This window comes from Ursus arctos, unplaced genomic scaffold, assembly GCF_023065955.2.
Source record: "Ursus arctos isolate Adak ecotype North America unplaced genomic scaffold, UrsArc2.0 scaffold_7, whole genome shotgun sequence".
Lineage (NCBI taxonomy): Eukaryota > Metazoa > Chordata > Mammalia > Carnivora > Ursidae > Ursus > Ursus arctos.
Window position 1 is genome coordinate 8892330 of NW_026623089.1, and position 26242 is coordinate 8918571.

General features: G+C 50.9%; 1 protein-coding gene across 24 annotated transcripts in view; it reads right to left on the reverse strand.

Annotated features, from left to right (window-relative positions):
• Nucleotides 1–228: 228 nt before the first annotated feature.
• DMBT1 (deleted in malignant brain tumors 1) overlaps nucleotides 229–26242 on the reverse strand; it is a 70203-nt gene continuing 44189 nt past the window's right edge. For 21 of the 24 annotated variants that reach the window (XM_048219230.2, XM_057308662.1, XM_057308657.1 and 18 more), the window contains 16 exons: nucleotides 25966–26007; nucleotides 24907–25230; nucleotides 23474–23503; nucleotides 22580–22621; nucleotides 21515–21838; nucleotides 20081–20110; nucleotides 19187–19228; nucleotides 17981–18007; nucleotides 17345–17377; nucleotides 13109–13129; nucleotides 12012–12044; nucleotides 11611–11761; nucleotides 10058–10266; nucleotides 9047–9231; nucleotides 3247–3635; nucleotides 229–865 (listed from right to left, as the gene is read on the reverse strand). In XM_048219230.2, the coding sequence (XP_048075187.1) occupies nucleotides 568–865; nucleotides 3247–3635; nucleotides 9047–9231; nucleotides 10058–10266; nucleotides 11611–11761; nucleotides 12012–12044; nucleotides 13109–13129; nucleotides 17345–17377; nucleotides 17981–18007; nucleotides 19187–19228; nucleotides 20081–20110; nucleotides 21515–21838; nucleotides 22580–22621; nucleotides 23474–23503; nucleotides 24907–25230; nucleotides 25966–26007 (2180 nt within the window). In that variant the 3' untranslated portion in view covers nucleotides 229–567. The remainder of the gene's footprint in view (nucleotides 866–3246; nucleotides 3636–9046; nucleotides 9232–10057; nucleotides 10267–11610; nucleotides 11762–12011; nucleotides 12045–13108; nucleotides 13130–17344; nucleotides 17378–17980; nucleotides 18008–19186; nucleotides 19229–20080; nucleotides 20111–21514; nucleotides 21839–22579; nucleotides 22622–23473; nucleotides 23504–24906; nucleotides 25231–25965; nucleotides 26008–26242) is intronic. The other 3 variants (XM_057308655.1, XM_048219228.2, XM_057308654.1) reach the window with 3 other exon arrangements.

A 26242-nucleotide genomic window follows, 5' to 3' on the forward strand; every position in this document is an offset into this window, starting at 1 on the left:
AGAGCGTGAGATGCGTTCCCCGTTCTAGATGAGGAGACGGAATGGCTGACCAGCAACACGTCAGCCTTGCGAGCCGCTGGAATAAACGATCCTGCCCGCAGCCCTGCAGCCCCGCCTGGGGACACAGGGGCCTCTTGGTATGAGCAATAGTATTATCGTTAGCGTCGTGTTGTTGCTGTGGGTGACAGTAACAACAGTAACAAGACCGGGACTCGAACCAGGCAGACATGAAGGCAGCTGAACTACCGCTACTTTATTGCGTCCCCTCCGCGGTCCTAACCCGTAGATCTTAACATTTGTGTTTCACAGACAAGAGGTGAGGTTCGGGGCGTTCAGAACCCAGAGGACACAGGTGTCCCGTGGGTCCGGGTTACAGACCAGAACTGCCTTGGCCACGCCGCACAGGTGGTCCCGCACAGCCCAGGAGCCCCTGCAAGAAGGCGAGAGGCGAGCTCGCTAACGCCGCATCGGCCCGCGGAGCACAGCAGGCCCGGCACGTGGTGGGCGGCCAATCTGAGGTGGACCTGACACCAACAGAGACATCCCGGGTCCCCTCGGGTCACGGGCCTAGGGGCGGGAGGCCCGCCGCTTAGCCAGGCTCCTCTTCTCGGGGCGCGGGGCCTGCAGCCGAAAGGGTCCCAGGACGACGTCCACCTTCTCCCGGTAGGAGCCCACGTCCCTCTTGGACCTCACGATGCAGCCGCGGCGGCAGCGGGAGAAGGCGTCGTCGGCCCTGCACACCACCATCTTACACTGCAGGTACACGGAGGGGAAGCGCCTCAGGAAGTCGAAGGAACTGAACTTGAAGCGAGCGATGCGAGGCGACGGCCCCGGGAAAGATTGGTAGGTGCTGTCCTTTGCGCACCTGGAAGGAGAGAAAAGCAGCTTCTTCAGGCCGCGCCCGGGCCAGGCCCATGCCCCCTGCCGCCCCTTCCTGCCCTCGGATCGTGTGGTTCACACACTGACCGCCGGCCTCCAGGAAACCCCAGCAGCCCTGGTCCGACAGCAGCCTCTTAAAGCGGCAAGTCACACAGAGAAGCAGGCCCCACGTGGCACAGTGGGTGCTCAGCGACCCTGCGCTGGGGGGCCCTGGAAACCCAGGTGAGGGGGGTGAGGCCCAAGCCAGGCAGGGTGACACTGGGCTACTCTCTGGTGTCTTTGGTGGCTACCGCCCCCGCCCCCACCCAAGTCTCTGGGGCTGCGTCTCCTGACCCACCTCCTCTTGCCCTGAGCCCTGGGTGGCTGTACTTTCCCATGAGCCTGCGGGCTCTCCAGTAGCCCCTACTCCAACATCAACCGCCTCCTTATTCCCTCAGACGCTCACCTGCACGGGTGTTAGCAGCAAGATTCCTTAAGAATCCCGAGAGAAGCTTTACCAAGATGGGGATGAGGAGAGTCTCCCAGCTCTACCCCAGCTGACGAAGCAGCTTGCGTAACCCACGCGCATCTCTTAACAGGAGGATCTGGGGTGTCGTCGCAAAGAGGAGAGCAAAGAAACTGGTCCTTGGGGTTTAGGGTGGGCCTTTTTTATCGTGGGTGAGAGCTGTCACACCAGGGCTGCCTGATCCTGCCTGGAAACGTGGCCCGGGGTTCACTCGACGTTTTCTTTCTGCCTTCCTTCCTCTGCTTTCAATGCACATTCTCTCAAATACCATACTCTTTTTTTCCACAGGGGTCACTTTAGCAGCAAAGATGAGAAAGAAAGCACCCAGAACCTCATCAGGGAGCAGGACAGTTGTAAACGAGGTCAGGGTAACCCAGGGGCTGCTGGGCAATAATTTCGTTTCCCAGAAAACCACACCAGTCAGCGTGGTCTGTACGGGCCAGAGCTCCATAACCCAGGCCGCCCTTCAGAATCACGGGGTTGGGGGCGGGGCGGATTTTGAAAATACAGACACCCAAGCCCCACAACAGACCAAATAAAGCGAATGTGCCGGTGGGGCCTGGGCATGGGTGCGTTTGAAGCTCCAGAATCCTCTAACGGGCATCCAGGTAGGTGATCTGGCTGATGTCGGGTGTAGCCAATGAGTCCCTCCAGGTCCAGTTGGGTCCACATCTACCTCCCCACGGGCAGCCCCCTCTCCCAAGGAAATTGCATTATCTTCTGTGCATATATGCCATAATTTGACCAAAAAAGAATCTTTTAGCAAAGAAGAACCACATCACTCATTTGTGTTAATTTCAATCATCTGACATAAATTCAAATGTCACCTCGTTACTATTTGTAGAACGAGAATTTGGGTAAGCATGTCCACCATCTTTGCTGCCAAGGGGGCTGCTGTGAATTGAACCAGCTTCATAGACTAAATAAGACAAGTCTCAACACCTGCTCCCTGAATTGACACATATTCAAACTGTGCCTGGAAAAAAGGTGCTATTTTTGGTATCTCCGGGAGAGGTACAATTTAACCTCCCAACCCTGACTCCTAGCAGAGCCCCTGAGCCTATCAGTACAACTTCTATGTGGTACTTCTACGTGATTGTTACTGAGGTGCCAAGGTCAAGGTCAAATTAGAAGCAAAGAACTGGTGCGCACACTGGTATACAGAGACGGAAGAGCAGGGATGGGAGCTGCACATCCCAGCATCCCAGGACCCCTTGATGAGCTCAGAAGAGGCAAATTCCACCTCACCAGAGTCCTTTCATCCAGGGAAGCAGGGCTGTAGTGGAGGAGTCCAACCTGGGCACCCCTGACCCCAGCCTGGGCACCACTGGCCTGACCTCTGCATTTCTTGGGCTTGGTTAGAACCACCGTTCTCAGCTTTAGGTCAAGAGACCCCTGCTGAGCCCTGCTACCCACAGCATTTCTTGTGGACCACCTGCCGTGCATGCTCTCGGCCCAGGGCCCCACGACTCCTTCCCGTTTCATCCTCCCAACAGCCTATAATGTGGGCACCACTGTTCTCGTCTGATGGGTGAAGAGGCTGGCTCAGAGAGCTGCGGCTGCCTGCCCAGAGTGACGCAGCCGGTACGTGGCAGAGCCGGCATCTCAATCTCGATCTGCTGCAGAATCAAGGCTCTCCCCACTACATGCATGTCTTCTTATGGAGCTCGGTCACCCGGGTCGGATCCCAGCTACAGCTCACTCACTTCTGCACACATCCATTTCCCTACATGTTAACCAGCTATGACAACCTGACTGATTAAGCTGGATTCTACTAGAACCAAACTCCTTGAGACTTTGGGCTACTCCTGTTTGAATTGTCAGGTGAAGCTTGACATTCGTTCCATGAAGACAGTCCTTACCCACTCCGGATTAGATCGTAAGTTAAAGATGTAAAGTCATTGGAAGAGGGGGACGCCACACAGGTATCCACGAACAAGGACAGGGAGGTGTCGGCATGGACGATCTCAGCCTGAAGGTACAAGTTCTGGTTCAGGTCCACATAGTACGGGCTGCTGGTCACCGGATACAAGAATGAAGAAGATGTATAGAAGGAAACGTTCACGTCGAATTTGCCGTACTGCACTTCGCTGACATCGATGGTGTCATTAGCAATGTACATGGTGTCAAGCCAGGTGTTTTGGAGCATTTTGCAGCTGACGTGAATGCGGAGATCCTTCTTCCTCTTGATGATGGCACTTGGAACAGTTACTTTGAGGAAGTTGGAATAGGTGATGGTATCATTATCTGCCTGGGAGAGGAAGGCAGGAGAGCAAAGTCAAGCAAATGTCGCCTGCTAAGGGAAGCTCACAGCTGATTTTGGTTACAATGAGAGGGAAGTGACTCAGCCAGACTTCAAAACCCTCCCAGGACCACACAGAGAAGGCACATGGCTGCCATGGCCCCCAATATCTGGGCTTGGCATGCTGCTTAACTAGCAGGACTCCCTCCTTTCACACACCCCTTCCTCTACCACGTGATGGGGACCGCAGTGTGGGCCAGGTATTGGGGCTTCCTAGGACCTGCTTCCCAGGGGAAGATGGGTGTGTGTGGATGACCCCTTGCGCCGCTGAATGACCAAGCTGAGCCCGGACTCCATCGCTCAGGGCCATTCGTGCTTACTTTGCTTCGTTCTCACTGTGGCTGGGAGAAACCAGGGGAGGCAGCCGTGTACTCGAGGGAGGGGCTGGTGGGATTAGCCTTCACTGCGGGTGGCTCAGTAGCGATTGCGGCTTGGTGTCCAAGGCTTCCAGGACCAGAAGTGACAGAGGGGGGAGTTCTAGCTGCAGTGGGTCTCTGACCTCTGGGGCAGGGGCTCCCCCAGAGACTCATGTGGACAGGTGAGCAATGCTGCAGCACTTCCTGTTGCACACGGCTTTGTCACTTCCCCATACCATGGGACGGGTTCTCACTCTGCCTTTTAGCAAGCAGCAAATTCCTCAGAATGTTGGTCTCTCATGCCATTTGATGTGCCTAAGAGTGAGCTTCTGGGGATGACAGCCTTGCACCCAGTGGTCTGTGAGCGTCTCAAGGATAAGATGATGTCATCAGGGCTTGATTCAGTGTCAACGATACCGTCAGGAGCATCAATAAATACCAGGGAAGGGATGAAAGGTACAGGGGCAGGGCCCAGAAAAGGACTGTGATGGATGAAGAATGGGGCCCAGATGGCTGAGGGGACACAGGTGAACAAGGCCATCTGGAAGCTCCATGGTCACAATCATCTGGGCTCAAGCAAGGTAAGCACAAACCAGTCATTGCCAAGCAGACAGGGAGCAACGCTTTCCCTCCCGATGTGATGACGGTCAGAAGCAAACTTCTTTCTGCTAGCCAGGCTTGAGTTCCCCTAAGCAGTGGGTACTTTTGCAAGAACACACACAGAAAGAATACCATGATAGCCTAAATAGAAGTCCTAAAATGTGAGGCTAGGTTACTCTTAAGAAAAAAAAAAAAAAAAAAGAGGTTTTTCAAGTCACATGTAGTCAAGCATCTGTCAAGGACCAAACTCCATTCCTGGCCATTTGGAAGACCAGACAAGCTCTCTCTGCTCAAGCCAGCCCTTATACACCTTAAATATCACCGTTCTTCAGAGTGGTGTGTGTTGGAAAGACTGTCACTTCATGCCTGTGGTTGCATAACTCAACTCCTAATTTGTCCCTTCCAGAAAAACATGTGAAGAGAGAAAAATTTAACAAGTAATTTAAAATGGTTTTGCCTCCCCGTTTTCTACAATAGGGCAGCCAAGGAGGTCTCTGCAGCCCCAGGCCTATGGGGGAGTGCCAGAGCCCGCACTCTAGACCCAGGTCTGGGGAAGACGTCCCTCAGGTGGGGTGGGGAGACTTCATCTATCTTATGCCCCCCATCCATGCAAGGAAAATACAGTCTATTTTCTAAAAATTAAAAAAAAAAAAAAGAATGGGCTTTATATGGGAGTGCCAGTGATTGTCAGAAGAAACCATGTAAATGTGACTCTTACTCCTTCAGAGGCAAGCCGAGCTGCCTTGTGTTTAACTCTGCACACCAAAATCAAAGTTTTCTTGGAATTCACATTCGTCCATGGCTTCTATGCTCAAGCTAGATTCTGAATCCACTCCAAGCAATGAGCATGGAATGCGTGCAGAAGGGGGAATGAACCACGAGAGACTGTGGACTCTGGGAAACAAACTGAGGGCTTCAGAGGGGAGGGGGGTGGGGGATCGGGTTAGGCTGGTGATGGGTAGTAAAGAGGGCACGTATGGCGTGGTGCACTGGGTGTTATACACAAGTAATGAATCATGGAACTTTACATCAAAAACTAGGGATGTACTGTATGGTGACTAACATAATAAAAAATTATTATAAAAAAAAGATCATGGAATGCAGGTTTATTTCTTGATCACAAGCAGCAGTTCTGATTTTAGATTAAAATTCATTATTAGATGTCTGCTCAGTTTGGAAGGAACTCAGGATGTAATGGGACATCTTGCAGATAAGTCAACTGCTATCGCCATGAAAACCCCGACTCCTCCCCTTGATGTCCCTCTCATGTGGTGGGGAGACCTCGCCTACTCAGCCCTACCAGCCACCATTGGTCAGACCCCGCTCAGCGAGGCTGCTGGGGGGAGCTGTGGACGTCTCTGCCTGCGGATCATGTTCTCCTGCGTCTGAATGCTGGCTCGGCAGGTCATGACCACGCGGCCTCGGGCAAATGGCTTAATTTCTGTAAGCCTCCAATTCCTTATGATAACGTGGGAATAAAGGTTGCCCTGAGAATTTCAAAAGTCATGTAGAACTGAGGTCAGTGGCTGGCAGTTTATACTCCGATTAGAAAGGGTTGGGCTCTTGGAGGTCCCTTAAAAAGTTAAAAATTGAGCTACCTTATGATCCAGCCATTGCACTACTGTGTATTTACCCCAAAGATACAGACGTAGTGAAGAGAAGGGCCATATGCACCCCAATGTTCATAGCAGCAATGTCCACAATAGCTAAATCGTGGAAGGAGCCGAGATGCCCTTCAACAGATGACTGGATTAAGAAGTTGTGGTCCATATATACAATGGAATATTACTCAGCTATCAGAAAGAACGAGTTCTCAACATTTGCTACAACATGGACAGCACTGGAGGAGATAATGCTAAGTGAAATAAGTCAAGCAGAGAAAGACAACTATCATATGATTTCTCTCATCTATGGAACATAAGAACTAGGATGATCGGTAGGGGAAGAAAGGGATAAAGAAAGGGGGGGTAATCAGAAGGGGGAATGAAACATGAGAGACTATGGACTATGAGAAACAAACTGGGACTTCAGAGGGGAGGGGGGTGGGGGAATGGGATAGACCGGTGATGGGTAGTAAGGAGGGCACGTATTGCATGGTGCACTGGGTGTTATACACAACTAATGAATCATCGAGCCTTACATCGGAAACCGGGGATGTACTGTATGGTGACTAACATAATATAATAAAAAATCATATAAAAAAAAAAAAAAGAAAAAAAGAAAGGGTTGGGCTCTACGCCAGCACCACTGGGAGCTGCCAGGGTGAATAAAACATTGGCCCTGCCCTGAGCTACTCAGTCTGGTAGGGGATGCAGGTTTTTGAGTAAATGGAGGCATGAGAGTGTAGTGCGTGCTGGCCACCACCAGCCACCTTACAAGAACCAGCATTGGCAAGATGCTTTGGTAGCTTCTAATGGAGAGGAAGGAACATGCTTTGGTAGCTTCTAATGGAGAGGAAGGAGAGGGATGGCTCAGACATCAGAGTCTCCAGGCTGCATGCTTGGAATGAGGAGGGATAATCATCTTTGGTGCCCTGACTTCCACTGACTAAACTCATGGCAAGCCAGAATCCAACACGATTAAATTATAGGGCAAAATATAAAAAGTCTGGTTGACTAGAACGTTTGCATAGCATGACTCATGTGTACCCTTCTTCTGCATGTAAGTCTCCCTGACCCACTCAGTTCATCTCAGAAGGAGACTTGCTATCTGTAGGGACTGAGGAAAAGGAGCCCGGTGGCCATAATAGCAATTGTGGACGCTTAGGTCTAGGCACCCATCCGTGGCTCGTAGGCCAATCTCTTTGGCTGAATGACTATCCCCTTCCTCTCCCACTTTTCTTATGTGTCAAAGGATCAGGAATGACCTTGCCAGGTAATGAACAGTGTCATCTTGGCACCTAGCCCCGTGCTGGCTCACAGCAAATGCTCAGTACGTCTGTGGTGAATGACAAATTGACTTCCTCTGAACGTGTGGTTCATGAACACTGTACAAATTTGAGCATTTCATATTGTGTATTTACTGTAGTCCTAAGCCACATACAGATATTAGCACCATGTCTGTTCCCTGACAAAATCTTGAAATGATTACTTGGGTGTCATCCCAAAATTCTGAATTTAAATGATTTTAAATAAATTTACATAAAATTAAATGCAACCATTGTAAGCATACCATTCAGTGAGGTTTGACAATAATTACTACCACAATAAGATACAGAACATTTCCAGGAACCAAAACAACTCCTTCCTGTCCCTTTGCCCCTCCAACCAGGCTGGCTTTCCATCATACATTTATTCCCCATTCCAGAATTTTATAGAAATGGAATCATAGACTAGGCACTCTTGTGTGACTGGCTTCTTTCCCTCAATGTAAGGTTTTGGAGATTCTCAGAGTCTAACGTTTGTCCTACCACTTCTTGGCCAAGTGGCCTTAGGCAACCTGCTTGACCCCTCCAAGTCTAGCCTCCCTATTTTTTTTAAAAGATTTTATTTATTTTTTGACAGAGAGAGAGGCAGCGAGAGAGGGAACACAAGCAGAGGGAGTGGGAGAGGGAGAAGCAGGCTTCCCGCTGAGCCAGGAGCCCGATGTGGGGCTCGATCCCAGGACCCTGGGATCATGACCTGAGCCGAAGGCAGATGCTTAGCGACTGAGCCACCCAGGTGCCCCAGCCTCCCTATTTTTTAAGTGGAGTGACAAGGAGAGAATACTTGATGGGTATCTAGGGAGAATGACACCAGCTAAACCTAGTGTTTGGCCCTGGGAGGATGAACGTCCATCTAGTTCGCTCAGGACTAAGGAGTGTCGTGGAACATGGGACTTTTCCATGCTGACATCTGCAAATTCCCAGGCAAACCACGACAGCTGTCACCCTAGATGGTGACAGCACAGCTGCAGAGGCTGATTTACTGTGAAGCTAATAAAGCTTGAGCCTCACGGCCTCCCGTGCGCACCGGTTCCTCCAACGCTTAGCAGTGTACTGGCACAGCCATATGTTTTTGTAAGATTTATAAAAGTAAGATACGTTTGCATGCTTCTGCTTCGTGAGGCACCTGCCCCTCTCACCAACCCCAACCCCAAACTGTATGAGCTTCAGGCCCTACAAAACCTGGAGCTGCCCCTGGGAGCTGCTATGGTTATTGCTGATGGGAATGGCAGCCTGCCATGCACGCTCTGTGCCTGACAGCGTAGGGGGAAATGGCCTGCTGACCTTCCTTCCTCATCCTTACATTTGGAAGTAGTCACAGCTACATCATGGCACTAAGGGGCAGATTTAAATCTTCACCCTGATTACACTGGTTATACCATCATCATGTCTTTTGGGTCCCCAGAACTCAAAAAACACAGTGTACATCCCTATAAGAAAGCTTACTCAGAAGGAGATAGAGTAGGAAGTCCTAGACTTACCTGCTCGATGGTGCCGCAGCCCGAGTATGGAATTGTGAACGTCACCTGGCTGGCTGTTATTTGGGGCTGACACCGGGAGCTTTCATTCCAGGTGGAAATGACAAGGTCCGTGGAAGAATAGCCCAGGGATTGGAGGTAGCTCCTGCTTACGCTGGCTTGCATGTGGTTTGTCAGACAGAGCAGCTCTGGTGGCCGAGGACAAACAACAAAGGCAGTCAGCACCCCAGCAAGCCCACTAGGCGCTCCTCCCGTATAAAGTGCAAAGACCAAGATGGCGGACAAAGACGGTCCACATCAGAATAGGCCTCACCACAACCCCCCAGGCACCCCATGGCTCAGGTCAGTGTCATTCTCACAAGACCCCTTTGAGGGCACAGGAACTTAGGATTCCCCTGATGGAGAAATGGAGGCGGGATGTGAAATGAGTAAAATGTTTTGCCAACCTCCATTTGTCCATAAGGTCAAGCAATGCTCCAGCTGAATGGTGGGGATGTTATAAAATAAAGTCCTTTAGCTATGGAATAGGTCAATGCTTAAAATTCTGGCTGCAGAAGAGAGCTTGGACATCACCCCACCCAGTCCCTAAGCCAATCTGTATATCAGTCCATTTAACAGCTCAAATCGTGGCCATTAGCTGGAAGTGGCTGAGTGACTGGCTCGGTCCATCTTCAGACAGCAGCCAAGAATGTTAAGTCTCAGAACGCAGTCCAGTAGCCAGGTGGTCACCTGTGTCCTTGGCACTGACATTTCACCATGAGCTGAAAGTATGACCTCACATCTTCTTTTTAGTCTCTGCTGACCACAGTAAGGCCATCACACTGCCCATCAGCCAGGTCGGGCCCTTGACTTCATTTCTGGGCAGCCAGAGTCCCAAGACCACTGCTCGTGGCCCCTTTCAGCACCAGATCAAGCCTTGGTGACCTGACAAAGCTGTTCTAGTTTCTTACTTCACAACCACAGAAGGGTTGAGCAGAGGTGCTCCCCACAACGAGCCCCCACGAGGGGACTTACTGGTGTTATCGTTGGAAGGGCTGGAGTAGTACTCGGCCTGGAAGCCCCTCCTCGTGACGCTGCCATCGCTGACGAAGCGAATGGACATGAAGTTCGATGAGGAAGTGTGGGAGCCCTTGGCTCCATCACAAACACGGGCAATCAGAGGGGAACTGTGGGAGGGGCCATCGAACACTTGAATATAGTCGTAGTTGCAGCCACCTTCAAGCCTGCAGGGACAGAACACAGTTTTGACTTCACTTTCAACCAGGATTGATGCAAGGGGCAGACCTCAGGGGGAGGGGGTCACACCTTGGTGGCAGAAATACTGACAAAATTAATAGTTGAAAATAATAGAATGATTTTCACTTCCCTGTGACCTCCACACACAGATCCTCGTCCTAACTTCTGGGGTCACACATATGAAATCTACAGCCCCTCTCCTGACACTCCTTTGCATCATGAAAGGAAGGGATCACAACCTGCCTTGGACTGTTTCTTCAATCAGAAAGACCCTGGTTTCCCATTGAATAAAATATTCATGAATCCATAGTGATAGAAATAAATCACTGGACTAATAAATATCGGATAAGTCAAATAACCTCTCTGAAGTTTAGGTGGTCAACCTTCCTCCACAGGAGCACATAGGCGCTTTAAGTACAGTCTCTGAGATCCAGAATGAATTGTAATGGAGATTAAAATAATATTAAAACTTTTGCAAAACCCCAAATGAATTTCCAAGGCAGAGATCCATGGAACATTACATCAAAAACTAAGGATATACTGTATGGTGACTAACATAATATAATAAAAAATTATTTAAAAAAAAAAAAGGCAGAGATCCGCAAGGCCACAGCAACCAAACAGCAAGAGAGAAGACTGTTGTGTTCAGTAATGGCTGTTACAGAAGAGATGATGGTACCCCCTTTCCTGGACACTAGAAAACACTCATACCTCTGCATGGTCACCCTCTCCTTGGACCAATCATATATTAACATGGCTTTGATGCTGTCTCCTCTGCTTAAAGCAATGATTCCCACTCTTCACTGAATGAGGACAGATGAACTAGCCTCTGTAGCAGAGATGTCTCCACCTCTACTTGACCCCCCCCAGAACTAACCCCCCAAAAAAAGGAGACAGTGCAGAGAAAAGGGTTAAAAAAAAAACTGGTGTGGTTAATAGGATTCTGTGTGTTACTATTACTCCGAATAGTCATCCTTCCCATTGGATAACCTTTTCCAAGTATTTTCACCTCTTTCTCTCTTGTGACCTTCCCAGTAGCCATAGATGAGAGAAAGCAGGTATTTTATCCCCTTGTTTTGACCGAGGTTCAGGAAAATTAAGTGACTTCCTGTGGTCACACAGCAAATTAGTGACAGACCTGGGACTTTAAACGAGGGCTCTTGTCCTGGCCCCACCTCCACAGGCTGCCTCTGTGCTAGGTAAGAAATTGAACCCATAAGAGAAAATGTCAATCAGGCCAACATCTCTCCTGAAGGGCTAGGTACCATTTGGTCTGTTCTAGAATATCTGCGAGGTCCCCCACGTGTTCGGCTCTGCACCCACACACTTACTGGACGTCTCTGAAGACAACAGTCACACGGTAGTTGTTTGGGACTTCAATGTCCCACAGACATCTGGCATTGTTTGGATAGTTCCCTGGATAGGACGGGCTGGAAAAGTACCCGGATGGCTGGGACAGGAAGCCTCCACAGGAATTATCTGCTGTCGGGAAGACATGGAAATGTGGAGGGCCCCCAGAGCCCACTGCACAGTCACCTGGGGAAATTTTTAAATAACCCCCAACACAGAAACCCAGCAGGAGGTGGTGTAGACCCGGACTGTCCAGGGAAGTTCTACTTATGGAAGCCATCTCCTCGTTTTTGTCACTGTCCCCCACCCCCCGCCGCCCCACCCAGTGGCACTGTCATTGAGGGGAAGGGAAAAGGGGTTTGTCAGGGAGCCCGGGACTTACTGTTTGGGCGGGTGGCAGTGTGAACAGGAGCTGCTGACCAAGAGAAAAGATAACGATCAGTTTCCTGGCATCGTCGGCACAACTGTTCAGTGCTCACTTGCTCTGTGCAGAAACGTGCCAACCCTAGGTTCACAGCAAGATGCTGGACTCTTGCCCTCAGAGAGCTCACAGCCCAGAGTGGTGGCCGGGAAAGAGCAAATCCCAGTGCAGCAGGATGGGGGCTGCGATCAGGGTAAGCCCAGGACACAGTGGGAGCCCAGAGCATTGGCTCCTGACCCAGACTGAGCGGAGAAAAGGGGGCAGGTCATCAGGGCGGGGTGGGGGGGCATCAGGCAAAAAAGTAGAGAGAGGAGTTCCATGCAGAGGGAACAGTCTGTGCAAAGGGACCCAGGCCTGAGAGTCACTAACACACTTAGGGAACATCAGTGTGGAGAAAGCAGGGAGGGGTGGAGAGGAAACCAAACAGACAAGGGAAGTGGATCTGTTCCCCCCCCCCATGCGGAGCCACACCCAGACGGCCCTGAGGAGTCACATGAAGGGTACGCAGGTGTGGAGGCTGGGACTGACATGGGCATTTCGTAAGGACGCCCCCAGCTCTTGTGTGAAGAATGGACGGGGGCAAGGCTGAGGGATCGCTGCTGCAGGAAGCAGGTGGTGAGGAGGGGAGGGTGGGGATGGAGGGGCAAGGTCTCAGGAGCCAGGAGTGCGCTGCAAATGCTCAGAGCGGCTTTGGCAGAAGCTCGGAGTGGACAACCAGGAGATTCTGGGGGTTACACACGGAGTTCAGTGATGAAGCAACACCCACTGGCCTGCCCTGACCAGGGTCTGGTGTCCGAGAGGACAGGCTGGACCTACCAGGGTGGCTGGCCTCTGCGAGGGACTGACTGGAGATCTGAATCTTAGGCTGGCCAGGCTACTGATGGTCAAAGAGGAGCCCAGAGAGAGGCCCAGCCCTCCTCGGGTGGGGACATCAACTGCAGGGGATACCAGTGCCAGGGAAGACATAAGGGGCGATTCCTGGGCCAGTGAGGGGCAGGCCGTGTGCCAGCAGCGGAGGGGCTCAGCCAGGAGGCTGGGTAGAGATCACGGGTACTTACTGTGCGTTATTGGTGGGCTTCCTGAAAAGGAATAGGAGAAAAGCATCAGTCACTGAAGTGTGGCGGGAGGAGGGGCCAGCACACGGAGGGGACGCATCCCTGTGACTCACAGTCTGACCCCTTCTGTGAGCGCACCCGTGGCCCACAGAGTTACTGCCATAAGGCAGTAGGGGAGGCCTTAGGCGAGTCTCCCTAGCCGCTCCCCCAGCCCCATCATGACCTGGGGGTCACCAGCACCATAGCCAAGGTCACAGCATCACTTATTCCTCATTTCCTACTTGTCTGGAATTGTTCTAAGGGTTTACACGTGTGAGCCACTTAGTTCTCTGATCACCACTGGAAGCAGGGGCATCGTGACCATCTCCTCTTCATAGACGAGGAGACCGAGGCTTATAGACATGACCTCATTGCTGAGGGTCCCAGACCAAATGGAAGGGTGAGAACACACACGCACAGTGCCAGAGAGCAGACCCAGTCCCTGGGCACACCACGTCGTCCAGGGTGATTGGGCCCGAGCCAGGCCCGAAACAGGCATTTTCCCAGGGCGGATACCGCGTATCCACAATGCAGCTGTCTGCAGACCACCCGGGCATCCTGAATGTCCCAGGAATCATCACACACCGTCCCCCACTTGCCACCGTGGTAAATTTCCACACGCCCGGCACGTGCATTAGAGGAGAAGTTTGAATTAACTCATCCACTCTGCAGTGGCGGGTTTCAAGTGTGTTATAACAAGCAACTGTCTTCCGGGTAAGAGTCCTCAGGCATCATCCCCCGACCTTACAATATGACTCAGTCTTTCCTCTCCAGGGCATGGTCCTGGGCTGCCCCACATTAGGGGCCTTGATCTGAGGCTCCACCCCCCTCATGGGGCCTAGAAAAGCAACTCTCTGCCAGGAGGTGACCCAAGCTTCAGAGGGAGCATGAGTCACCTTGTCCCAAAAATGCCAAGGAAGCAACAAAGTGATAATTGTCTTTGTTCAGTGGAACACAGGGATCCTCTTGGCTGAGCGGGGGTGCTGGCCCATGGGGAGCACTCTGCAATGTAACTTATTCCCTAGGGTTTCCAGCCAGTGGACAAGAAGCCATGGGAAGTGGGGTCGAGAGCATGGTTTCTGCCACAGAAGGCCTGGGCTTGCGTCTTGGCTCTTGCCTTTATCGGCTCCATGACCTCGAACAAGTTACTGAAACTCTCTGCCTCAGTTTCCTCATCTGAAAGATGGGAGCGCTAATAACGTCTGCCTTATCAGATTCCTGTGTGAATTAAATCAGATAATACACGTGAACCCTGAGAGCAGGACCGGCACATAGTAAGCCCCCAACAGTATCAGCTGGTATTATTTATCACAGAATGATACGTAATATTAAGCATTCAAACTCTTGTTGGTCGGTTTAATAGGCCGTTTAAAAATATCGAGACACTCAGTGGTAATAGAAATTGAATTTGGCTCTTTCCCTATTCATAGCTCTTTTTGTTTGTTTTTGCTACAGTGTATAATTCGACGGTTTTTAGTATATTCGGAGGGCTGCAGCCATCACTGCAGTCAATTCGGGAAGATTTTTGTCACTCCAGAGAGACACCCTGTCCCCAACAGTAGTCACTCGTCCTTTGCCCCCAGCCCAAGGTAACCGCTAATCTACTTTCTGTCTCGACAGATTTGCCCGTTCTGGACATTTCACATTCACACAACCTTACAGTATGTGGTCTTTTGTGACTGGCTTCTTTTGTTTGGCATCTTGTTGTCAAAGTTCATCCCTATTGTAGCGTATGTGAACAAGCACCAGGACTTCACCTCCCTCTGTTGCCAAGTAACATTCTGCGTGGATGGACCATATTTTGTATATCCATTCACCATGATGAACATTCAGGGAGTTTCCACTTTGGGGTTATTAGGAACAAAGCTGCCCACCAGTGAACAACTGTATGTAAGTTTCTGTGTGGACACGCGCCTTCCTTTCTTCTGAGTAGATGCCTAGGACTCTAATTGCTGGGTCATATGGTAACTCTAATGTTTAACTTTTTTAGGAACTGCCAAACTGCTTCTCGAAGTGGATGTACCATTTTATATTCCCATCAGCAGGTGTGAGGGTTCTGACTTCACATGTTCACCAACACTCGCTATTATCTGACTTTTTCATTCCGGCCAACCTACTGGGTGTGAAGAAGTATCTCTTTGTGGATTTGATTTGTATTTCCCTGATGGCTAGTGATGTTAGACATATTTGCATTGAAAATATTCAATGACATATACAAGTGGCCATAGTTGCACGTGTTTGTTGACCATTTGTGTATCTTCTGGAGAGAAATATCTATGCAGATCCTGTGCTCTTTCTTTCATCGGGTTATTGGACTTTTTATTATCGACTTGTAAAAGTTCTTTATGTATTCTAGATATATGTTTCTTAGCAGACGTATGATTTGCAAATATTTCCTCTGTTTCTATGGAAAAACGGCACTTCTTAAAGATAATTTGGCCTTTAAAATATGCCTACCCATAAGTTCTATTCCTACACTGAGATGCAATCAAAGACGAAGCCAAAGTTTCAGAGCGAAGGGCATGCATTACAGATTTCTAAAAATAAAAGAGAGACAATTATAAAATGAAATACAATGTGACTGTATGTGATTACTTGAGTGTATAAAGTAGACTTAGAAAGAATTAATTCTTTTGTCCTGTGATTAGTAATTGTTTAGTTAAATCATGATATATCCATAGAATGAAACACTGTGTGCCCATTAAACTTTATGGTGTAAAAATAATTTCAATGCCCTAAAAATGCTAATGTGAAGGCCATAAAAAAAGTATTCTATACTCAAGCGAAAACGGGTGTTATAAAAGAGGGCATAAAGCATGCTGTCCTTGGTGTGTGTGCGTGTTGTTGACATGTCAAAGTGCCAACTGTGATTAAATGTTCACCCATACATTCACATATTCACTTATTCTTTCTAGAAACATTTACGTTATGGCAGACACAATGCCATAAGGATTCGAGAGGGTAAAAGGCAGATATGGTCTCTGCCCTTGGGAAGCGCACAGTTCGGCATAAAAGTCAAGGATGCACTTCTACAAACAGACTTCTGGTTTTGCAATTCCCCGATGTAAGACTTGTCAACAGCTCTGACTGTCCTTAGGATCAAGTCAGGAGCTCTAACCTGGGCACAAAGCTCCGAACGCTCTGGCAACAGCCAAGCTCCTTCCCACCCAGGCCTACCAAGTGTTCCTTCTGGCTGGAAGGCATGTCAGCAAGCGAGCCTGCTTCTCCTGTGTGGCTCTGCATAAGCAGCACTTCGTGAAGATCTTCCCCTAATCCCTCGATCAAGTAAAATCTCTTCGAATATGCCCTCTTTGCACACCCTGAAGCACCTGTCGCACCTGTAACTACATCATAAATTCAGTAGTAAATACTACTGTGAGCTACCTGACGGAGGAGGTCAGTTTCTCTTTTTCAACATTCTGAAACTTCACAACGTTCTTCATGGCCTTTGGACCATATATACAGCAAAGACCTTAAAATACTTAACATTAGCATTTATTAAGTACATTTTGTGTACCGGGCACTATGTCACCTTTAGCCCAGGAAATTTACTTCTCTCCTACAGGAAGAATTGGGGAGGTATGCAAAGACTTATAAAAATATTCCGCCTCAGAGGATCATTCATACCAATGAGGAAACATAAACAATGTAAACGTCCGGGGGACTGGTTCACTAATTCGTGGTCATAGCTGTGTACTGAAATACAATGCAGGCATTTAAAATGATGGGAAGAAAATATTCAATGACATAAACAAGTGGCCATAGCATTTCTTAAGAGTGATGGAAAGCTATTGAGCAAGAGCCACGAAGTAAAATTTACTTGTAAAGGATTGTTTATTTGTGAAATCATCCGTTTATGGTCTCCCTTCCTTCTCTCAAAGCTTTGGAGATACCCCAAATAATAAAAGCCTCTAAGTCTGTTCTTTGAAGAACAACTCATTTCCTTTCCTTGAAAGAAGGGGAAGTAGATCTCCTTATTAAAACAGAAGTCATCCCCTTGGTGGGGGGGATACGAAGGCTGAGCGTCTGGAAGGTAGAGGCAGGCTGTGTGGGGGCAGCTCGGGAGCCGCGTGCGGCACGGCAGGTCTGGGGAGGTTGTATGCAAGGCTGAACTGGGTTGTGCATTTACAGACATCTCCGCCGGGACAGTCTGCCTGGGGACGAGAACCCCAAGCCTTCGGTGGAGAGCATGATACTTACCATCACTGGTCGTAGTAGATGGGTACCACCAGCCTGGAAGGAAAAAGAGGTGATTTTAGGATTTTATTGGAAAAGTTTTCACTCCATGGTCATGAGTTTGCTAAGGAGATGTTACGGTGGATGGTTCTATCCCTGACAGGAGGACTTCTCAGAGCCTGGACAATTCCAATGCGCACTGCGAATGGCCCAGATGGGCTGGAGTACGGAGTGCGGACTTCGCAACATACTCTGCCCTGAATATTCTCACCATGGGGTAGAGAACACTCTGGGGACCGCTCTCTCAACGTGAAGGAATTCTTGAACAGACAAGCATCGGCAGGAGTGTTATTTGGTTGTATTTTCCAAACGATTGCAATTCTGACTGAAAAGTACTTCCGTCTGAAATGACAAGAAGGGACCAAAAATCCTTGCACTGCAGGTTCCCTGAGCAAGCGCTGGCAGCACGCAGTGGCCGGGGATCCAGGTGGGCCCTTAGGCTAACCTAAAGTAGGAGCCAAAGTCCTGGGGACTCAGCTGGGGACTGTAACAAATACCAGAGACCTCAAGAGAAGGGCCTGGGCCTCTGTTTCACGTTCTAGAAACATGAGAGTAGAAATCCAGAGAGGAAACATTCTGGGCTGGGATGCAGCTACTCACCGGGGGTAGTAGTAGGGCTTGGTATGGCTGCAAGGGAAGAGGACACATTATCAGTCTCTGTGGAGGATTGCAGAAAGGAGCCTCTCAGGATCCAGAGGAACAGAAATGCTAAATGCCAGACCCCCTATCACTAAGAAAGACGTTCAGGAAGGGGTCCTGAGGACTGAAGTGTAAAAGGAAACCTCAAGGTCAGGATGCCACAAAAAAATAACTATGACAGGAATTTGTTCTCACGACCATTGTGCCCAGAAATACAAGACTGCTCTATGAGCCCTGACCAAACCGGGCATTTCCTGGGGCCGACGTGGCCCAGCCACAGCCCAGTTGCCTGCAGACCACATTGGCGTCATTGGTGTCGCGGCTATCATCACACACGGTGCCCCAGGAGCCTTGGTACAGGACCATGCGGCCCTGACACCGGTCACCGCCGCTCACCAGCCTCAGCGCCAAACCTGTTTCATTCCCTAGCAGGACAAAGAACAAGAACTTAAGGCATGTTCCAGACTCAGGGGCTTCCTCCTGGCCAACGACCCCTGGGCAGGTGGTCACCTTTGACCATGCTCAGAGGTTAATCTTCATCACGGGGAAAGGAGTAGAGACATCCTCAGCAGCCCAGGCCTAAGAATGCTCCAGGGCAGGGAAGCACCCTACGACCCATGGAGGTGAGGAGAAGACAAACCCAGCCCACACTGGGCGCACTGAGGATGGAGCCCCAGAGCTCCAAGGCAGGCCAAGACCACTGCCCTGCTGGGCAGCTTACTGGCCTCTGTGGGATCCTGGCTGGGTTGTGGCAAGGTCCCAGACATGACGGCACCTTGGCAAGAAGGGTGCTGTACCAACACATTGCCCCTGTCTTCCCGGGGCTGTACCCCATGGCCTGGGAGGCACAACCAGGTCCCAGAAGCACTTGAGAGGCCTCCACAGAGCTCCTGGAGGAGGATCTTCACTGAACAACATCAGCCCAGGATCCCACTGGAATCAGGTGGCCACCCCTTAAGATCAGACCTCAGAGCTGGTATTCAGAGCCCCCTCTCTCCACCACCCACCTTCCACACACACACACACACACACACACACACACACACACACACACACACGGGACAAGCATAAGTAAGGGAACACCCTGAGATTCCTCCTGTCACCTCCAAACCCAAACTTTATGCTGAAGGAGAAAATGACCCAGGGAGGATGGATGGGAGTAAGTACCTGTTGTCGGTCGTACAGGTGTGGATGTGGTGGGCCAGGTGCCTGGAAGAGGCAACAAAGGCAAAGGCAGCCTTAGACATCATGGAAAACGATCTTTGAAAAGAGATTTTGGCGGGCATCGTGACAATTGCACATCTGCTTCCTGGCACCTTACACGCCTCTGTGCTACAGAAGCCTCAAGATCAGCCAGCTCCCCTGGGATGAAGTCCCTGTGGGAGGACACCCTGGACCCTCCACAGCCATCTCAAAGCCTGGCATGTCCTTTCCCCTTTAGAAAACATTGCCACCTCCCTACTCAAGACACATATGTCTGAGGGGTCTGCCACACTCTGAAGCTTGGCCAGAAAGAGTCAGGGTCATGGTGGGCCCACCTGAAACCAATCAAGTGTCCCGGCACCCAGAACACACCACAATTATTACACTCCGATCCCTGGGCTCTGTCCCTGCCACTTTGGATATACGCTTTGGACCCTGATGAATCTGAGGCTTGGAAGCACTGGGCAAGGGAGAGGATCCAGCCTATGCTGATGGCCCTTCAATACGAGGTCAGTGCTCATCAGTGTCCACTCTCCAATTCAAATTCTCAGCCCACATTGCATTCCAGCTGAAATTGATGGTACACTTGGTCAGTTGTCTGTACCTACACGCAGCTGTCTTTTGGGACACTCTGAAAGGACCAGGTGAAAACTCATGGACCGATGGAAAGGTGGGACTCTCTGAGTCCCAAAGCTAACTCAGAACAACCTGCTCGAGACCTCTGGGACGGGAGCTGCGGGGGAGAAAAGGTGCCCACAGGTTTGCTCTAAGGAGCAGTGCTTCGTCCAGACTGGTGGGAACAGGGATGGATGGGACAGAAGCAAAGAGACATTCCAACTAGGGTGGCTGAGGACTCACCTGGATAGACTGTAGATGAGGACTGAGCAGCTGTGAGAAAGAAACACGAGTCAGAAACAAAGAACACGGGTGTCCCAACCAGATCAAAGAGTCAAGAAACTCAGCCTATCCCTCCTGAGCTCATGCTTCCATGTGCCCTCGGGCAGACAGAGCCAGGGCCCTTCATGTATCTCTAGGTCCTCTGGGAGCCCCACCTGATGTCCCACCGCCATTGCCTGCCTTGCTGGGCCTCAGGGCTGACTTTCCAGGAGGTAGAATACCTCTCCAGGCCCGGAACAGGCCACTGAAGCCACTGGGTTCACTCGTCATGGGAACAGCAAGAATGGTTCTGGGCAGTTAGTCTACAGAGACCCCAATTCCACCAGCTCAGGTGCAATGTTCTCTGTCTTTACAAGGTTTCTTGGCCTTTGTGCAGTGGGTCAGGATCAGACACCAAAGTCACATCTGGCTCACTAGCTTTCCATGTACCACCGACCTGCCCCTCCCTACACATCAGCCCACGTCCCAGCTGCTCTTCACCACCCTCTCAGATTCACAATGGAGACTGCAATCCTGTTCTCTGAGTCGGCCTCGTAGAGGACCCAGAAGAATACAACATCGCGACTGGAGGAGATAATGCTAAGCGAAATAAGTCAAGCAGAGAAAGACAATTATCATATGGTTTCACTCATTTATGGAACAGAAGAAGTAGGAAGATCGGTAGGAGAAGAAAGAGAAGAAGAAACGGGGAGGGGGGCGGTAAATAGAAGTAGAATAAACCATGAGAGACTATGGACTCTGGGAAACAAACTGAGTGCGTCAGAGGGGAGGGGGGTGGGGGAATGGGATAGGTCGGCGATGGGTATTAAGGAGGGCACGTATGGCATGGTGCACGGGGTGTTATACGCAAGTAATGAATCATGGAACTTTACATCAAAAACTAGGGATGTACTGTATGGTGACTAACATAATATAATAAAAAATATTATTAAAAAATAATAAAAAATAAATATATCATGTCACCAAATGTAAAAATAAATAAATAAATTTTTTTTTAAAAGGCAAAAAAAAAAAAAGAAAGAAAAGTGAAGGTGCTTCATTTTCCCACCACATTCCCAACACGTTTGCTTTAAGAACGAAGGCCTGGGAAGACGGGTGTGCGCTGAGCAGATGATCCCACCGAGGATCCTGTGCTCACGTGTCTGCGCACCGAATGGTGGCCAGTCCTTTCCACCCTCTGTGCCACTGATGCTCCAAAGCCATGTGGGTCCAGGACGGAGGGGTCCTGCACTGCTCTTCCCGCCGTGTGGCCCTTCAGTTGCCAGCTATCCCAAGGAAAGCTGGCAAGGCACGCATATCCGGGAGAGGCTCAGGTGGGGACTTTGGAGATGAGAGTGCATTTGCTCTTGGTAACAATCACCATGAATGGGGGACCTGGGGATTTTGGAGGTTCACCTGAGCAGATGACACCTGCATCCTCCGAGTGCCTGCAGTTGTGCAAGTTCCAGCCATTGTGGGGGCAACGCCACAGGTAGGACTCATGCCCAGAACAGCGCACGTCATCCAGGACAATCGGCCCTGAGCCCTGACCAAACCGGGCATTTCCTGGGGCCGAGATGGCCCAGCCACAGCCCAGTTGCCTGCAGACCACATTGGCATCGTTGGTGTCCCAGCTGTCATCACACACGGTGCCCCAGGAGCCTTGATACAGGACCTCCACGCGGCCCTGACACCGGTCACCGCCGCTCACCAGCCTCAGCGCCAAACCTGTTTCATTCCCTAGCAGGACAAAGAACAAGAACTTAAGGCATGTTCCAGACTCAGGGGCTTCCTCCTGGCCAACGACCCCTGGGCAGGTGGTCACCTTTGACCATGCTCAGAGGTTAATCTTCATCACGGGGAAAGGAGTAGAGACATCCTCAGCAGCCCAGGCCTAAGAATGCTCCAGGGCAGGGAAGCACCCTACGACCCATGGAGGTGAGGAGAAGACAAACCCAGCCCACACTGGGCGCACTGAGGATGGAGCCCCAGAGCTCCAAGGCAGGCCAAGACCACTGCCCTGCTGGGCAGCTTACTGGCCTCTGTGGGATCCTGGCTGGGTTGTGGCAAGGTCCCAGACATGACGGCACCTTGGCAAGAAGGGTTCTGTACCAACACATTGCCCCTGTCTTCCCGGGGCTGTACCCCGTGGCCTGGGAGGCACAACCAGGTCCCAGAAGCACTTGAGAGGCCTCCACAGAGCTCCTGGAAGAGGATCTTCACTGAACAACATCAGCCCAGGATCCCACTGGAATCAGGTGGCCACCCCCTAAGATCAGACCTCAGAGCTGGTATTCAAGCCCCCTCTCTCCACCACCCACCTTCCACACACACACACACACACACACACACACACACACACACACACACACGGGACAAGCATAAGTAAGGGAACACCCTGAGATTCCTCCTGTCACCTCCAAACCCAAACTTTATGCTGAAGGAGAAAATGACCCAGGGAGGATGGATGGGAGTAAGTACCTGTTGTCGGTCGTACAGGTGTGGATGTGGTGGGCCAGGTGCCTGGAAGAGGCAACAAAGGCAAAGGCAGCCTTAGACATCATGGAAAACGATCTTTGAAAAGAAATTTGGGCGGGCATCGTGACAATTGCACATCTGCTTCCTGGCACCTTACACGCCTCTGTGCTACAGAAGCCTCAAGATCAGCCAGCTCCCCTGGGATGAAGTCCCTGCGGGAGGACACCCTGGACCCTCCACAGCCATCTCAAAGCCTGGCATGTCCTTTCCCCTTTAGAAAACATTGCCACCTCCCTACTCAAGACACATATGTCTGAGGGGTCTGCCACACTCTGAAGCTTGGCCAGAAAGAGTCAGGGTCATGGTGGGCCCACCTGAAACCAATCAAGTGTCCCGGCACCCAGAACACACCACAATTATTACACTCCGATCCCTGGGCTCTGTCCCTGCCACTTTGGATATACGCTTTGGACCCTGATGAATCTGAGGCTTGGAAGCACTGCGCAAGGGAGAGGATCCAGCCTATGCTGATGGCCCTTCAATACGAGGTCAGTGCTCATCAGTGTCCACTCTCCAATTCAAATTCTCAGCCCACATTGCATTCCAGCTGAAATTGATGGTACACTTGGTCAGTTGTCTGTACCTACACGCAGCTGTCTTTTGGGACACTCTGAAAGGACCAGGTGAAAACTCATGGACCGATGGAAAGGTGGGACTCTCTGAGTCCCAAAGCTAACTCAGAACAACCTGCTCGAGACCTCTGGGACGGGAGCTGCGGGGGAGAAAAGGTGCCCACAGGTTTGCTCTAAGGAGCAGTGCTTCGTCCAGACTGGTGGGAACAGGGATGGATGGGACAGAAGCAAAGAGACATTCCAACTAGGGTGGCTGAGGACTCACCTGGATAGACTGTAGATGAGGACTGAGCAGCTGTGAGAAAGAAACACGAGTCAGAAACAAAGAACACGGGTGTCCCAACCAGATCAAAGAGTCAAGAAACTCAGCCTATCCCTCCTGAGCTCATGCTTCCATGTGCCCTCGGGCAGACAGAGCCAGGGCCCTTCATGTATCTCTAGGTCCTCTGGGAGCCCCACCTGATGTCCCACCGCCATTGCCTGCCTTGCTGGGCCTCAGGGCTGACTTTCCAGGAGGTAGAATACCTCTCCAGGCCCGGAACAGGCCACTGAAGCCACTGGGTTCACTCGTCATGGGAACAGCAAGAATGGTTCTGGGCAGTTAGTCTACAGAGACCCCAATTCCACCAGCTCAGGTGCAATGTTCTCTGTCTTTACAAGGTTTCTTGGCCTTTGTGCAGTGGGTCAGGATCAGACACCAAAGTCACATCTGGCTCACTAGCTTTCCATGTACCACCGACCTGCCCCTCCCTACACATCAGCCCACGTCCCAGCTGCTCTTCACCACCCTCTCAGATTCACAATGGAGACTGCAATCCTGTTCTCTGAGTCGGCCTCGTAGAGGACCCAGAAGAATACAACATCGCGACTGGAGGAGATAATGCTAAGCGAAATAAGTCAAGCAGAGAAAGACAATTATCATATGGTTTCACTCATTTATGGAACAGAAGAAGTAGGAAGATCGGTAGGAGAAGAAAGAGAAGAAGAAACGGGGGGGGGGCGGTAAATAGAAGTAGAATAAACCATGAGAGACTATGGACTCTGGGAAACAAACTGAGTGCGTCAGAGGGGAGGGGGGTGGGGGAATGGGATAGGTCGGCGATGGGTATTAAGGAGGGCACGTATGGCATGGTGCACGGGGTGTTATACGCAAGTAATGAATCATGGAACTTTACATCAAAAACTAGGGATGTACTGTATGGTGACTAACATAATATAATAAAAAATATTATTAAAAAATAATAAAAAATAAATATATCATGTCACCAAATGTAAAAATAAATAAATAAATTTTTTTTTAAAAGGCAAAAAAAAAAAAAGAAAGAAAAGTGAAGGTGCTTCATTTTCCCACCACATTCCCAACACGTTTGCTTTAAGAACGAAGGCCTGGGAAGACGGGTGTGCGCTGAGCAGATGATCCCACCGAGGATCCTGTGCTCACGTGTCTGCGCACCGAATGGTGGCCAGTCCTTTCCACCCTCTGTGCCACTGATGCTCCAAAGCCATGTGGGTCCAGGACGGAGGGGTCCTGCACTGCTCTTCCCGCCGTGTGGCCCTTCAGTTGCCAGCTATCCCAAGGAAAGCTGGCAAGGCACGCATATCCGGGAGAGGCTCAGGTGGGGACTTTGGAGATGAGAGTGCATTTGCTCTTGGTAACAATCACCATGAATGGGGGACCTGGGGATTTTGGAGGTTCACCTGAGCAGATGACACCTGCATCCTCCGAGTGCCTGCAGTTGTGCAAGTTCCAGCCATTGTGGGGGCAACGCCACAGGTAGGACTCATGCCCAGAACAGCGCACGTCATCCAGGACAATCGGCCCTGAGCCCTGACCAAACCGGGCATTTCCTGGGGCCGAGATGGCCCAGCCACAGCCCAGTTGCCTGCAGACCACATTGGCATCGTTGGTGTCCCAGCTGTCATCACACACGGTGCCCCAGGAGCCTTGATACAGGACCTCCACGCGGCCCTGACACCGGTCACCGCCGCTCACCAGCCTCAGCGCCAAACCTGTTTCATTCCCTAGCAGGACAAAGAACAAGAACTTAAGGCATGTTCCAGACTCAGGGGCTTCCTCCTGGCCAACGACCCCTGGGCAGGTGGTCACCTTTGACCATGCTCAGAGGTTAATCTTCATCACGGGGAAAGGAGTAGAGACATCCTCAGCAGCCCAGGCCTAAGAATGCTCCAGGGCAGGGAAGCACCCTACGACCCATGGAGGTGAGGAGAAGACAAACCCAGCCCACACTGGGCGCACTGAGGATGGAGCCCCAGAGCTCCAAGGCAGGCCAAGACCACTGCCCTGCTGGGCAGCTTACTGGCCTCTGTGGGATCCTGGCTGGGTTGTGGCAAGGTCCCAGACATGACGGCACCTTGGCAAGAAGGGTGCTGTACCAACACATTGCCCCTGTCTTCCCGGGGCTGTACCCCGTGGCCTGGGAGGCACAACCAGGTCCCAGAAGCACTTGAGAGGCCTCCACAGAGCTCCTGGAGGAGGATCTTCACTGAACAACATCAGCCCAGGATCCCACTGGAATCAGGTGGCCACCCCCTAAGATCAGACCTCAGAGCTGGTATTCAAGCCCCCTCTCTCCACCACCCACCTTCCACACACACACACACACACACACACACACACACACACACACGGGACAAGCATAAGTAAGGGAACACCCTGAGATTCCTCCTGTCACCTCCAAACCCAAACTTTATGCTGAAGGAGAAAATGACCCAGGGAGGATGGATGGGAGTAAGTACCTGTTGTCGGTCGTACAGGTGTGGATGTGGTGGGCCAGGTGCCTGGAAGAGGCAACAAAGGCAAAGGCAGCCTTAGACATCATGGAAAACGATCTTTGAAAAGAAATTTGGGCGGGCATCGTGACAATTGCACATCTGCTTCCTGGCACCTTACACGCCTCTGTGCTACAGAAGCCTCAAGATCAGCCAGCTCCCCTGGGATGAAGTCCCTGCGGGAGGACACCCTGGACCCTCCACAGCCATCTCAAAGCCTGGCATGTCCTTTCCCCTTTAGAAA